The sequence below is a fragment of the Macaca thibetana genome, chromosome 17 (genome assembly GCF_024542745.1).
Source record: "Macaca thibetana thibetana isolate TM-01 chromosome 17, ASM2454274v1, whole genome shotgun sequence".
Classification (NCBI taxonomy): Eukaryota; Metazoa; Chordata; class Mammalia; order Primates; family Cercopithecidae; genus Macaca; species Macaca thibetana.
Genome location: NC_065594.1, coordinates 30,796,423 through 30,812,462, shown reverse-complemented (window position 1 = coordinate 30,812,462; position 16,040 = coordinate 30,796,423). Strand labels below are relative to the sequence as shown.

Below are 16,040 nucleotides of genomic sequence, written 5' to 3'. Positions count from 1 at the left end.
CTGAGCACTGGCTAGTCTAAAATGACTTGGCTGCCCTCAGCGGACAGAGCCACTGCATGCTCCATGCACCCCTCAAGGCCCATCCCATCTGGCACCCACTGCTGCCAACAGCCCCATCCTCCTGACCAACAGAGATGCCATATGCTACATGCACTTCTAAGACCCTGAGGACTGGCCTGCCTGGTGCTCACCCTGCTGGTGGCACCACCCTACCACTAGCAAAGCCACTGCACCTAGCATGCATACCTCTAGGGCCTTAGAACTAATCCGACTGATGGCGCCCACCCCAAGAAAAGCCATACCACTGTCTCCACAAACACTCACCATCTAGGCCTCTGAGGCACTCAGAGACACCTCTAAATGCTGATTACAGCCAAAGAAGTCACATGAAGACTATATTACTGCAGCCACCTAGAACCAAAGTCAAATCACCCTACTCAGTGAACACTAGGAGACAACTATTGGAAACAATATTTCTCTATGAAAGCTCCATAACATTGGAAAAGGCACCTGTTCCACCAGATGTGCAAAAATCAATTTAGGACCACAAGAAACATAAAAAGCAAGGAAACATTACACCTCCAAAGAAACACAATAATTCCCCATTAACAGACCCTAAATGTTAAGAGTATATCAAATGACTAAGAAGCAATTTGAAATAATTATCTTAAGGAAACTTTATGAGGTACAAGAGAATACAGATAGACAAATTGATGAAATTAGAAAAACAATTTATGGTCTTATGAGAAATTCAAGAAAGATATAGATGTCATTAAAAACCAAACAGAGATCTTGGAGCTGAAGAATTTAGGAATAAAATAAAAAAAACAAGAGACCAGATGCAGTGGATCACTCCTGTCATCCCAGCAATTTGGGAGGTCAAGGCAGGTGGATCACTTGAGGCCAGGAGTTCAAGACAAGAGTGATTAACATGGCAAAATCCCATCTCTAAAAAAATACAAAATTTAGTCAGGTGTGTTGGTGCATGCCTAATAATTCCAGTTACTTGGGAGGCTGAGGCACAAGAATCGCTTGAACCCAGGAGGTGGAGGTTGCAGTGAGCTGAGATGATGCCACTGCACTGCAACCTGGTAGACAGGGAGGGACCCTGTCTCAAAAAAAAATTTTTTTATATATATATATATATAATATAAATATAAATATATAAAATAATAAAAAAATTATATATATATATATATAAAATCAAGAGCTTTAAAAACAGACATGGGAGAGATATGGCTGAAATCTAGGAATCTCGAAGGTTCTCAAATAGAATCAACCCCAAAATGGTCTTCTCTGAGTTGTATAACAGTCAAACTTTCAAAAGTCAAAAAGACGGAATATTGGTCAGGTGCAGTGGCTCACACCTGTAACCTCAGGACTTTGGGAGGCTGAGGCGGGTGGATCACAAAGCCGGGAGTTCAAGATGAGCCTGGCCAACTTAAAGAAACCCCATCTCTACTAATAATACAAAAAAAACTTAGCTAGGTGTAGTGGCATGCACATGTAGTTCTAGCTACTTGGGAGGCTGAATCATGAGAAATGCTTAAACCCAGGAGATGGAGGTTGCAGTGAGCTGAGATCACACCATTGCACTCCAACCTGGGTAACAGAGTGAGACTGTCAAAAAAAAAAGGAAATATTAAAAACAGCAAGAAAAAAGCATCAAGTCACATGTAAGGAAACTCCTTTAGGTTAACATTGGATTTCCCAGTGGAAACTTCACAGGTCAGTAGATAATGGGATGATATAATCAATGTACTGAAAGGAAAAAAAAACAAAAAAAACTATAAACTAAGAATACTATACCCAGCAGAGCTATCCTCTAGAAATGAGGGAGAAATAAAGTATTTCCCAGGCAAGCAAACCTGAGAGAATTCATCACCACTAGACTGGCCTTACAAGGAATGCTTAAGGGAGGTTCTACAAATGGAAGCAAGAGGATGATTACGATCATGAGAAACACAAAACTATGAAACTCACTGGTAGAGCAATACATAAGAAAGAGAAAGAAATCAAACTTTATCACTACAGAAAACCACCAACCCACAAAGATTAAAAAAAAAAATAGGGGAAGAAAAGAACACAGGATAAAAAAACAACCAAAAAAAAAAAAGAATAAAATGACAGGATAAACCCTCATCTATTAATAGTAACTTTGAAAGTAAACAGATCAAATTCCCAATTAAAAGATATAGAGTTGGTTGCCAAGATAAAACAAACAAACAAAAAACCCAACTGCATACTGCCTACAAGAAACTAACTTCAGCTGTAAAGGTATACGCAGACTAAAAGTGAAGGGACAGAAAAAGATATTCCAGGCAAACAGAAACCAAAAGTGAGCAGGAGTAGCCATACTTATATGAGATAAAACAGACTTTAAGTCAAACTGTATAAGGAGACAAAGATAGACATTTTATAATGATGAAAGGATCAACTTAGCAATAGGATATAATAAGTGCAAATATATATGTACCCAACACTAGAGCACTCACATAAACAAGGCAAATATTAGATCTAAAGGGAAAGACAGACTCCAATCCAGTAACAGTTGGGTCTTCAACACCCCATAACACCTCACTCATAGCAGTGGACAGATCATCTAGACAGAAAATCAAAAAAGAAATGTCAGATTTCAACTTATAGAGAGGAATAAGTTTTGATATTCTATAGCACTGTAGGATGACTACAGTTAATAATAATTCATTGTCTATTTTTAAATAGAGAGGCTCTTGAGTGTTCCCAGCACAAAGAATGATAAATATTTGAGGTGATGGATATGCTGATTTTCCTGATTTGATCATTACACGTTGTACATAGGTGATCACTTTTGGATCACGAGACTATTGTGAAACCCCATCTCTACACAGGGCGGGAGAATTGAACCCGGGAGGAGCTTGCAGTGAGCCGAGATCAGGCCACTGCACTCCAGCCTGGGAGACTCTACCGTCTATATCAATAAATATGAACAAGTATTATGTGCCAATTAAAATTTTTTTAAAGAATGAAAAAAGCAAATTTTTTTTTGAGACTTTTTTTTTTTGAGACGAAGTGTCGCTGTGTCACTCGGGCTGGAGTGCAGTGGCACAATCTCGGCTCCCTGCAAACTGCCTCTCGGGTTCATGCCATTCTCCTGCCTCAGCCTCCCAAGTAGCTGGGACTACAGGCGCCCCGCCCCCATGCCTGGTTAATTTTTTGTATTTTTAGTAGAGACGGGGTTTCACCGTGTTAGCTAGGATGGTCTCGATCTCCTGACCTTGTGATCTGCCCGCCTCGGCCTCCCACAGTGCTGGGATCATAGGCGTGAGCCACTGTGCCCGGCTGTAAAAAGCAGATTTTTGAAAAGAAAGAAAAGAAAATAACATGACTTGGCTGAATGGTCCCATGTGGTCTCTCATTCTCTAGTAGGCTACTTCAGGCCTGTTCACATGATGGCAGTGGCAAGAGTACCAGGAGCAGCAAGAAAAACAATGTAAATCCTCTTAAGGTCCAGGCTCAAAATTAGTATAATATTATTTCTATCCCATTTTATTGGACAATGCAAATTATACTGGCAGTCTGGATTCAGAGTACAAAATAGACTCCAACTCCTGGTGGAAGGAATTGTAAAGAATCACGGCCGGTTTTTATTTTTTTTTTTGTTTGTTTTTTTTTGAGATGAAGTCTCACTCTGTGGTCCAGGCTGGAGTGCAGTGGTGCAATCTTGGCTCCCTGCAGCTCCACCTCCTGGGTTCATGCCATTCTCCTACCTCGGCCTCCCGAGCAGCTGGGACTACAGGTGCCCGCCACCACACCCAGCTAATTTTTTTGTATTTTTTTTGTTTAGTAGTGATGGAGTTTCATCGTGTTGGCCAGGATGGTCTCAATCTCCTGACCTTGTGATCTGCCCGCCTCGGCCTCCCAAAGTGCTGGGATTACAGGCTTGAGCCACCGCATCCGGCCGAGATCCTAAATTATAGTGGCAGCATACTGCTTTAGGTTCCGTGGATGACTAAATTAATTTCAAACATATAATGCTGTTTACTGTAAAATGCCAAGTGAAAGTCACTGTTTAATTTTATGTAATTTACAATACTTATTATACCTCAATAAAACTATAATTATCAAGGGCTGTGTCTTCGGTTGCCAAGAGGTGGAAGGAGTACCTCTCTGCAGCGTGTTGGCTCAGGTGTGAACAGGACAAGGCCGCAAGTTCAGCAACTTTTCAGAAAATGGCCTGGATCCCCAGCCTGAATCATCATCCCATGACTGGAGAATGTGGACAGGTTATTTTATTAAGAAACTAATGATAAACCAAGGGCTATAGGAATTAAGAACAAGGACTAAAAGAGAAATGTTTAGAGTGATCCAGTATGGCCAATTAAAAGCAGCTGCATTCCCCAGCACTCACGAAGAGGAATGAAAAGGGGCAGGTGAATTCAGCACCTTCAACTGAGATATCCAGGTTCTCACATTGGGACTGAGTGGAAGAACAGCTCGCCCCATGGAGAATGAAGAAAAGTGGCGAGAGGGTGCGATGGCCCAGCCGAGAGCAGCATTGAGCCAAAGGAACCCCCACTCCCAGCCAAGGGAAGCAGTGAGTGATTGTCCAATCCTGCTCAGGAGACAGTGCTTCTCCTATTGATCTTTGCAACCCATGGATCAGGGGATCCCCTTGTAAGCCCATGCCACCAGAGCTTTGTGTCTGATACACAGAGCTGTGTGGAGTCTCAGCAGATCAGCTGCTCAGGCACACACAGAAACCCAGGCGTTTTACATAATCTGGCCCCGAGATCCACAGCAAGTTGGGAAATCTGTCCATACATATTTTGGAAAGGGGCTGAATCCAGGGAGCCAAGCAGCGTCATTCTGCCAGCTCACTTCCACGATATCTCACAAGTTAAGACCCAATGGCTTGGAATCCTAATCAGCCAACAGCAGCAGGTTGGATTCCACCTCAGATGGGTCTGAGTTCCCAGGTGGTGGAGAGGGGCAGCTGGCATCACTGCAGTTCATAGACTCAGCCACTTCTGCCTGCCAGCTATGGAAAATACAGGTGGTCAGGAGGAGGAAGGGTTCCCTACAACGCAGCACACCTGCTCTACCAAAAAGCAGCCAGACTGCTTCTTTGGATGGATCCCTGATCCCATGTCTCCTGACTGGGTACGAACTCCCAACAGGGGTCTCCAGCCACTTCCTACAGGTGTATGTAGACTTGCTACAGGTCAGTATCCCCCTGGGATGGAGCTTCCAAAGGAAGGAGCTGGCTGCCATCTTTGCTATTTCACAGCCTTCACTGGTAATACCTCCAGGTACACGGGAGAAAGTTGGGTGATTGGGGTCGGGAATGGACCCCCAGCAAACTGCAGAAGCACTATGGTAGAGTGGCCTGTTAAAAGAAATCAAACACAGAGAAAACAACAACAACTGCTCAAAGAAATCAGAGAAGACACACAAAAAAATGAAAAGCATCCCATGCTCATGGATGGGAAGAATCAATATCACGAAAATGGCCATACTGCCCAAAGTAATTTATAGATTCAATGCTATTCCCATTAAATTACTACTGAAATTCTTCACAGAATTAAAAAAAAACTATTTTAAAATTCATATGGAACAATAGAACAATAAAAGAGCCCAATACCCAAGACAGTCCCAAGCAAAAAGAACAAAGCAGGTGGCTCCCACTACCCAACTTCAAACTGTACTATACTATAGGGCTACAGTAACCAAAACAGCATGGTACTAGTACAAGAAAAGATGTATAGACCAATGGAACAGAATAGAAAACTCAGAAATAAGACTTCACACCTACAACGATTTGATCTTTAACAAACTTGACAAAAACAAGCAATGGGAAAAGGACTCCCTATTTATTAAATGATACTGGAGTGCTGGCTAGCCATATGTAGAAAATTGAAGCTGGATTTTTCTTTACACCATATCCAAAAATTAACTCCAGATGGATTAAAAACTTAAATGTAAAACCCCAAAATATAAAAACCCTAGAAGAAAAATCTAGGCCATACCATTCAGGACATGGGCATGGGCAAAGATTTCATGATGAAAATGCCAAAAGCAATTACAACAAGTGTAAAAATTGACAAATGGGATCTAATTAAACTAAAGAGCTACAGAATGGGAGAAAATTTGTACAATCTATCTGTCTGACAAAGGTCTGATATTCAGATTCTACAAGGAACTTAAACAAATTTACAAGAAGAAAACACACAACCCCATTAAAAAGTGGGCAAAGGATATGAACAGACACTTCTCAAAAGAAGACATACACGCAGTCAACAAAACTATGAAAAAAAAAAAAAAGCTCAACATCACTGACCACTAAAGAAATGCAAACAAAACCACAATGAGATACCACCTCGTGCCAGTCAGAATGGCTACTGTTAAAAAAGTCTAAAAACAACAGATGCTGGCAAGGTTACAAAGAAAAAGAAATGCTTTTACACGGTTGGTGGGTGTGTAAATTAGTTCAACCATTGTAGAAGACAGTGTGGAAATTCCTCAAAGACATAGAGGCAGAAATAGTATTTGACCCAGCAATCCCATTACTGAGTATAGACCCAAAGGAATATAAATCACATCTCATAAAGATACATACACGTGTATGTTCACTGCAACAGTATTCACAATAGCAAAGACATGGAATCAACTTAAATGCCCATCAATGATTGATCGGATAAAGAAAATGTGGTACATAAACACCATGGTATACTGTACAGTCATAAAAAGGAACAACATTACATCCTTTGCAGAGACATGGATGGAACTGGAAGCTGTTATCCTCACCAAACTACAACAGGAGCTGAAAACCAAACACTGCACGTTCTCACACGTAAATGGGAGCTGAATAATGAGATCACATGGACACATGGTGGGGAACAATGCACAGTGGGGCCTGTCAGGAAGGAGGGGATGGGAGAAGGAGAGCCTCAGGAAGAAGAGCTAATGGGTGCTGGGCTTAATATGTAGGGATGAGATGATCTGTGTAGCAAACCACCATGGCACATGTTTACCTATATAACAAACCTGCATATCCTGCACATGTACCCCTGAACCTAAAATATATAATCACATTTTTATTGAGGTACAGCAAATATGGTAAGTTGCAGTAATCAAGTGTATATCTTGATGATATTATATATAAGTATATATGCATGTAACCAATGCCTCTGTCAATGTATTGGTCTATGACTGATCTCCGATTAATTGTTGTAAAGATAGAAAATACCAAGATTCATGTTTTTCATATAGCTGTCAATCCCTCCTGTACCATTTACTGTTAAGAGCATAATTTCCCCAATCAATTGCAGAGGTGTGTTCATTGCTAATCATGTGAACATACATGTATAGGTTTGTTTCTCTGCTTTTTCTCCTTTTATTATGACGTGTCTATTTTTTTTTTTTTTTTTTTTTTTCAGTCTCGCTCTGTTGCCCAACGGATACTGCATGTCCGCCTCCCAGGTTTGCCATTCTTGCCTCAGCTCCCGAGTAGCTTTCTCCCGGCTAGTTTTTTTATTTTTTTATGACGGGGTTTTGTTAGCCAGGATGGTCTTGGTCTTGTAAGACTTGTCTATTCTTAAGTCCAGATCACAGTTTTAAATATTATGGCTTTATAGTGAGTTTTGAAAACTTGTGTATAAGTCCCCTAACTTTGTACTTCTTAGTTTAAAAACTATTTTGGCTCTTCTAGATTTTTTTAATTTCTGTGTACATTTTAGAATCATCTTGGCAATTTACACACACACACACACACACACACACACACACAGGTAGTATTTTGACTTGGGCATTGACTACATTGCTTAATTTGGGATAATTGACATCTAAAAATATTGAGATTTCCAACTTATGAACATAATATATCTCTCTACTTATGTCTTCTTTGACTTCTTTTTGCAATGTTTGCAGTGTACAGGTTTTACACATTTTTTTTTTAAGATGGAGTCTCGCTCTGTTGCCCAGGCTGGAGTGCAGTGGCGTGATGTCCACTCACTGCAAGCTCCGCCTCCCGGGTTCACACCATTCTCTTGCCTCAGCCTCCCAAGTAGCTGGGACCATAGGAGCCCGCCACCACACCAGCTAATTTTTTTTTCTTTCTTTCTTTCTTTTTTTTTTGTATTTTAAGTAGAGACGGGGTTTCACGTGTTAGCCAGGATGGTCTTGATCTCCTGACCTCGTGATCTGCCCGCCTTGGCCTCCCAAAGTGCTGGGATTACAGGCATGAGCCACCGTGCCTGGCCTATACATCTTTTGTTAGTTTTACTTCCAGGCATTTGATAAGTTGTTTTTTTTTTTTTTTTTTTTTTTTTTTTTGAGACGGAGTCTCGCTCTGTCACCCAGGCTGGAGTGCAGTGGCCGGATCTCAGCTCACTGCAAGCTCCGCCTCCCAGGTTTACGCCATTCTCCTGCCTCAGCCTCCTGAGTAGCTGGGACCACAGGTGCCCGCCACCTCGCCCAGCCAGTTTTTTGTATTTTTTAGTAGAGACGGGGTTTCACCGGGTTAGCCAGGATGGTCTCGATCTCCTGACCTCGTGATCCGCCCGTCTAGGCCTCCCAAAGTGCTGGGATTACAGGCAATAAGTTTTTATGCTGTTTTAAATGATATTTGAATATCTTCATTTTCTAATTATTTGCTATTGGTATATGGGAACACACTTAATTTTTGTATATTGACTTTTGTTTTTAAATTTTAAGTTCTGGGATACATGTGCTGAATGTGCAGGTTTGTTACATAGGTATACATGTGCCATGGTGGTTTGTGGCAGCTATCAACCCATCATCTAGGTTTTAAGTTCTGCATGCATTAGGTATTTGTCCTAATGCTCTCTTTCCCCTTTCCCCCGACCCCCGACAGACCCTTTTCCCCTCCCTGTGTCCATTCTCGTTATTCAGCTCCCACTTCTGAGTGAGAACAGAATCTGGTTTTCTGTTCCTGTGTTAGTTTGCTGAGGATGATGGTTTCTAGCTTCATCCATGTCCCTGCAAAGGGCATGAACTCATTCCTTTTTATGCTGCACAGTATTCCATGGTGTGTCTGTGTGCCACATTTTCTTTATCCAGTCTATCATGGATGGGCATTTGGGTTGGTTCCAAGGCTTTGCTATTGTAAATAGTGCTACAATAAACATATGTGTACATGTGTCTTTATAGTAGAATGATTTATAATCCTTTGGGTATATACCCAGTAATGAGATTGCTGGGTCAAATGGTATTTCTGGTTCTAGATCCTTGAGGAATCGCCACAGTGTCTTCCACAATGGTTAAACTAATTTACACTCCAGCCAGCAGTGTAACACAATAGTGTTCCTATTTCTCCACATCCTCTCCAGCATCTGTTGTCTCCAGACTTTTTAATGGTCGCCATGCTAACTGGTGTGAGATGGTATCTCACTGTGGTTTTGATTTGCATTTCTCTAATGACCAGTGATGTTGAGCCTTTTTTGTATGTTTGTTGGCCGCATAAATGTCTTCTTTTGAGAAGTGTCTGTCCATGTCCTTCACTCACTTTTTGATGAGGTTGTTTGTTTTCTTCTTGTAAATTTAAGTTCTTTGTAGATTTTGGATATTAGCCCTTTGTCAGATGGGTAGATTGCAAAAATTTTCTCCCATTCTGTAGGTTGCCTGTTCACTCTGATGATAGTTTTTTTTGCTGAGCAGAAGCTCTTTAGTTTAATTAGATCCTATTTGTCAATTTTGGCTGTTGTTGCAGTTGCTTTTGATGTTTTAGTCATGAAGTCTTTGCCCATGCCTGTGTCCTTAATGGTATTGCCCAGGTTTTCTTCTAGGATTTTTATAGTTTTAGGTTTTATGTTTAAGTCTTTAATCCATCTTGAGTTAATTTTTGCATAAGGTGTAAGGAAGTGGTCCAGTTTCTGTTTTCTGCATATGGCTAGTTTTCCCAGCACCACTGATTAAATAGGGAATCCTTTCCCCATTGTTTGTTTTTGTCAGGTTTGTTGAAGATCAGATGGTTGTTGATGTGTGTTATTTCTGAGGTCTCTGTTCTGTTCCATTGGTCTATATATCTGTTTTGGCACTAGTACCATGTTGTTTTGGTTACTGTAGCCTTTTAGTGTAGTTTGAAGTCACGCAGTGTGATGCCTCCAGCTTTGTTCTTTTTGCTTAGGATTGTCTTGGCTATATGAGCTCTTTTTTGGTTCCATATGAAATTTAAAGTAGTTTTTTCTAGTTCTGTGACAAAAGTCAATGGTAGCTTGATGGGAATGGTATTGAATCTATGAATTACTTGGGCAGTATGGCCATTTTCACAATATTGATTCTTCCTTCCATGAGCATGGAATGTTTTTCTATTTGTTTGTTTAAGACAGGACCTTGCTCTGCCACCACAGCTGGAGTGCAGTGGCATCTGGGCTCATGCAATTCACCCACCTCAGTCTCCCACGTAGCTGGACTAAAAGCAGGCACCACCACACTTGGCTAATTTTTTTAAAATTAATTTTTGTAGACAGGGAGTCTCACTGGTCTCACTGGCCCAGGCTGGTCTCGAACTCCTGGTTTCAAGCAATCCTCCCACCTCAGCCTCCCAAAGTGCTGGAATTACAGATGTGAGCCACCACACTTGGCCTTGTATATTAACTTTATATCTAGCATCCCTCATAAATTCACACATTCATTTTAATAATTAATGTGTAGATTCCCTGGGATTTTATGTATACAATCATAAAGTTACTACTTTCTTCCCAGTTTTTATACTTTTTTCTTTCCTTATTGAATTATCTAAGACTTTCACTGTAATATTGAATAGAAATGGTAAGAGGAGGCAGCTTTGCCTTATTCCCAAACTCAGGTGGAAGGAATTTTATACCTCGCTATTTGAAATGATGTTTGCTATAGGCTTTTGTAGTCATTCTTTACCAGATTAAGACAATCCATTTTATTTCTAGTTTGCTAAAAGTTTTGAATCATGAATTGTTGAGTAGATTCTATATTTTTTCTGGATCTATCAGGTAATCAAAATGTTTTTGTGTTTTTCCCTTAATGAGATTTTCAAATGTTAAACCAACCTTTTTTATTTTTGGAATAAACTCCCTTTGGTCTTAATATACTGTCTTTTTTATATACCACTAGATTCTGTTTGCTAATATTTTATTTAGAACTTTTCATCTATGTGCATGAGTGATATGAAATTTTCTTTCCTTGAAATGTCTTTGTCTCCTGGTCTACAATTACCTTAGCTTTGGTGACTTGGATAACTCCTATCTGCTGAACTCATCTTCATCCTCCATCAGGATGAATATGATGGATATGTTTCAGGGTAATGGCAAAAGGAAAGAGCTAGAGTGAATCTTACAAGTGCTTTTGCAGGCCTCTCCTTTGTGACATCCCATTGACCAAGTCAACTCACATAATAGAACCAAAATTTAGAGTGAAAGGGCACTACAAGGTGAAATGTGAAGGCTGGGATTCAGGAAAAGATGAAGAATTGGGACCACTGATGGAATCATTCTACCTTTTTCTCAGGCAGGAAAGCATTTTTATACATGCAGATATTTACAAGAAATAACTACTATATAGTCAGAAACACAAGGCTTCAGCAGTTGTATAAAAATGCATTTGTAAATACCCAAAGACCTTGAAGAGAAGGATCTGACCCACATCTCACCCAGGTTATGCTATTCCCAGCTAAGACATGATTCTACCACACCCTTGGCCAATTTTGAAAATTGTTTCAAACTATTTATTTGAGGTGGAATTACTTTTCCTCTCCCATAATGGGAACAGTCATGGAGTAACGTGACCAGGGTCCGTTGGATGGGTCATGCCACTTGAGGGCAGCCATCCCCAAATTCCATCTTTATGGGTAAAGCATCTTTTGATTGCTAATATTGATTTTTAAAGCCAGTTGAGCTAATAACTGTGAGTTAATTATGGCATGTCTAAATTGAGTCAGTTTTCTTTTAGTAGTTTTGGTGGTGCCTAATATCAATTTGGCAACACTTAATATTAGCTGGGGTATTTTTAAAAGCCAAAAACTTCACTTAGCATATAAATCAAAACAAAGACATTACTATTTCCTTGTGGGGTGATCGCTAGACTATTGGTTTCTATCTGTTATTAAACTGTTATCTCCTTAGGGCATTGACAAAGTACTAATAGCTCACTGATTTCTTTACCATTTTTAATGAGAGTATCCAAAAAGGAGGTAATAAATCATGTGTTTCAATAAATGCCACAAATCATGAGCCACCCAAAAAGTAAATCTACTGTCCATGTTAATATTTAGTCTTTCATTTTGCCAGAGCGCAGCCCCAAATCTAAGCTACTAGTTCAGCTACCTGGACAGGCCGAGAATTAGGCCATGGAGCACTTCAGTCATTGCATGTTCAATGACAACAGCATATCCTGCGCTTGGAATGCCTTTGTCATTTTTGAGAACCATCCACGGTGTATATTAAATCAAGGCTGACTAAAAGGTACATGATTCAAATCCGGGTATACTTAACTCCTGAGAGGATGCTAAACAGTCATGCGATTCCTCTTTATTCTTAAAAGAGAATAAATTTGCAGGGTTACATTTCAAACAATATTAAATATGTAAAGCAGACCTTACAATTTCATAAGTGGTAAATTTACTAGTGGGGAAATGTCAGATGCTGCCTTGAAGTGGCAGAAACTTTAGAGATGTGGGACCCATAGAGTTAGTGGACACACAAGCACTGTGGTGGAAGCATCAACAAGTTTGGCCACTGCTGCCACTTCATGCAGGTACAGAGGGTGTACCTTTGCCTCCAAATCAAGGAATGTACTAAGATAGGCAGAGAGAAGAGTTGAGCAGATTTAGGAAAACCCGAAGGTGGAGATTGTTGCAAGAAGGCTTTCACAGAGTAGTATTTTCTACTGTTGCATCACAAGGAAGTTGCATCAGAAATTTTAAACTTAGTAAGCCCATGCAAAGGCTGAGATATGAGATATACAATTACCTACAGTCCTAAAATCTTCTTAGCCATCTTTTAATTTCTGTTCTTGGTAGAATTGAATGCTCTTTATTCTGGTTGAAAATAGAAACTATCCATCTGGTGACAGCTTGTGACCAAAAAAATGTAGATTCTTTGCAGAGTTCACCTTTTCTCTAGATTCTTTATGTCCCTTTTCACCTTTGAATAAGAGGTATTTGGAGCCTTCAGTAAACTACTTAGATCAGGAAACACAGCAGTAAATCATCAATATATTGAGTCTATATATATATATATATATAATTATTAAAAGTATATATACACATATATAATTATAAAAACTATACACACACACATACACACACATATATATGTGTATATATATATGTAATTTAATTTTAGACATTGAGAAAACTAGGAAGGGGATTCAGAAAATCCCTAAAGTTTAACCCTCCAGGGATATTTGTCTTCCCACGAAAAAGCAAATATTGCCTGTTTTTTTTTTTTTCTTTTTTTTTTTTTCTTTTTTGAGGTGGAATCTTGCTCTGTCACCCAAGCTAGAGTGCAGTGGTGCAAGTCTCGGTTCACTGCAACCTCCGCCTCCCAGCTTCAAGAGATTCTCCTGCCTCAGCCTCCCAAGTAGCTGGGATTACAGGCACCCACCACCGTGCCTGGCTAATTTTTGTATTTTTAGTAGAGACTGGGTTTCACCATCTTGGCCAGACTGGTCTTGAACTCCTGACCTCATGATCCACCAACCTCAGCCTCCCAAAGTGCTGGGATTACAGCTATGAGCCACCACACCCGCCAGCTGTTTTTCTATATATGTATACTAAAGAAGACTGCACATAAATTACTGCATTGAGATATTTACTGGTTGAGAGAATGAAGAACAGGACAGTGTTCTAATGGTTGCATGGTATTTCATTAGTGCTATGATTAACCTCTAATGTGGGACATTTAAGTGTCACTATTATCAATAATACAGCAACAAATATCTTTGAGCATAAGGCTTTTTCTGTACAGATTGTTAGAAGTGAACTTACCTAGTTAAAGAGAATGAGTATTTTTAGGGTTCTTAATATATATTGCCAAATCCAAGAGCAATTGTATTATTGTATCAACAATAAATCAAAGTTTTTAATGTCATGTCTTATTTTGCCAGCATTGGATTTTCTCATTAAAAGAGAAAGGGCTAATTTCATGGGTGCAAAGGTCATGTCCTGTTGTTTTGACTTCGTTATTGGCGACACTGAATATTTATGTAGGCTGTTAATCAGTTTGATTTTCTCTTTTATGGATTGTTTATGTCCTTGGCCCATTTATCTATAAGGTGAGGGAGTAATATTTAAGTTGCTGTTAATGAATTATTAATTTATTATCCTAGATATAGTCCCCAACAGTCCATTTTTCTGAAAAAAATATTTTCCCCTATTGTTCATTATAGCATTTTTAAACAGAAATTTCAGAATTTTATGAAGCCAAACCCAAGGCTATTGATCTTCCGTTGATTCAACACTTTTAGTTCTTCCTCATCCAAAGAATTGATTAAAATTCACTTAAGTTTCTGATAGATAGTTGTAGTTTTTAATACATAATTTCTAAACCTATATGGATTTTATGTAAGAAAATGCATGAATTCTGAAGTATGTGAAATGAAATGTTTTATCCTTCCCCTCTGCCACTATGCAGATTCAGGGTATTCATCTTTTTGATTTATTATTTCCTCCTAACATAGATAACCAATTTAATAAATGGATGACTTCGATGCCTTAATTTTATTTTTCCTCAATATTAAGCCAGTAAACATTGTTCTGAGGGTACCATACTAATCAGTTTTTGAAATTTTGTGTCATTTTTGTTGTTACACAGAGATATATACATATGTGTGTGTATGTGTGTATGTTTCAGAAAGATATATTTCCTGAAAATATTGTTGGATTCATGTAGTTATATTAACTATATTTCAAATAATAACTACTATTTGTTTTTCATTGGAAAGGTTATACATACACACACACACACACACACACACACACATCTTCACAGGCCGGGCGCGGTGGCTCACACACACTTACCGGGTGGATCACGATAGATCGAGACTATAACATGAAACCCCTTCTACTTAAAAAACTAAGAGAACAGTGAGCCGAGATCGCGCCACTGAGCCTGGGAAAAAAGTCTCCAAAAAAAAAAAAAAAAAAAAAAAGATATAGTTACCAAAAAAGTATATTTATAAATTGATATAATATGTTTGTCTTTTTCTATCATGCATACACACACACAATCGTACTGTAATACTTTTTGCATTTATTTGCTTACATAGTGCTTAGGTAGAATGTAATATTCAAATCACTATCTAAAAGACATACTTATTCAGAATTAAATTTAAATAAAAACCAATATGAATTAGATTTAAATAAAAATCACATTAACTGTGAATTAATGGTTTGGAACAAATTTACTTAAAGTTCGTTAACCATCTAATGTACTTTTCTGATAGCTTTAAACAGTATGTATTTACAATAGAGGCTACTCTGAGTAGTCAAAACATATTTGTGGACTATTTGAAAAACCACAGTGGATTAGAACTTGAAATTGGCATACCCGTTGTATTCCCTGAGTCTCCCCTAAAAGATGCTAGTGAGAGACAAAGTAATAAAAGTAATAACCATTTTAGGTTCCTCCTAGGAAATGGCTTATGTTGGTGCCATGCAAATATGTAAAATATGTGTTTCTCTGTTTTAGGAAGTTGTACAGTTTCTAGACAAGAAACATCCAAACCACTATCGAGTCTACAATCTATGCAGTATGTACATTACTCTGTATATTGCTACTGTAGATAGAAAACAGATTACTGAATGTAAGAAGATGATTTTGCTTTTTACATTGCATTTAATCATAAGTATTTGGTGCTGGTGCGGAAGGAATTTAAAAATCCCTATCTTGGACTGGCCCCATTTGGTAGAAAGAGTTAGCCCAGGAGCACAGAGTACCCTTATGAAGGAGGCAGCTCTGGCAGGACTAATGAGGCTGGAGTGGAGGCAAACCATTTTAGGGAAGATCTGTTCTGGCGATACTAGGTTTAGGAAAATCTGTCTGTTTTTCCTGCCAGATTGTGTTACG

At 39.1% G+C, this 16,040-nt stretch overlaps 1 protein-coding gene and 1 long non-coding RNA gene across 12 annotated transcripts in view; one reads left to right on the top strand and one right to left on the bottom strand.

The window, feature by feature from the left end:
- The window catches only part of LOC126940490 (uncharacterized), a 247,711-nt gene that overhangs the window by 196,299 nt on the left and 35,372 nt on the right, over positions 1 to 16,040 (bottom strand). The window lies entirely within an intron of this gene.
- Positions 1 to 16,040, top strand: part of LOC126940421 (phosphatidylinositol 3,4,5-trisphosphate 3-phosphatase TPTE2-like) — an 88,165-nt gene that overhangs the window by 45,364 nt on the left and 26,761 nt on the right. For all 11 annotated transcript variants that reach the window (XM_050766297.1, XM_050766296.1, XM_050766293.1 and 8 more), the window contains one exon: positions 15,663 to 15,723. In XM_050766297.1, the coding sequence (XP_050622254.1) occupies positions 15,663 to 15,723 (61 nt within the window). The remainder of the gene's footprint in view (positions 1 to 15,662; positions 15,724 to 16,040) is intronic.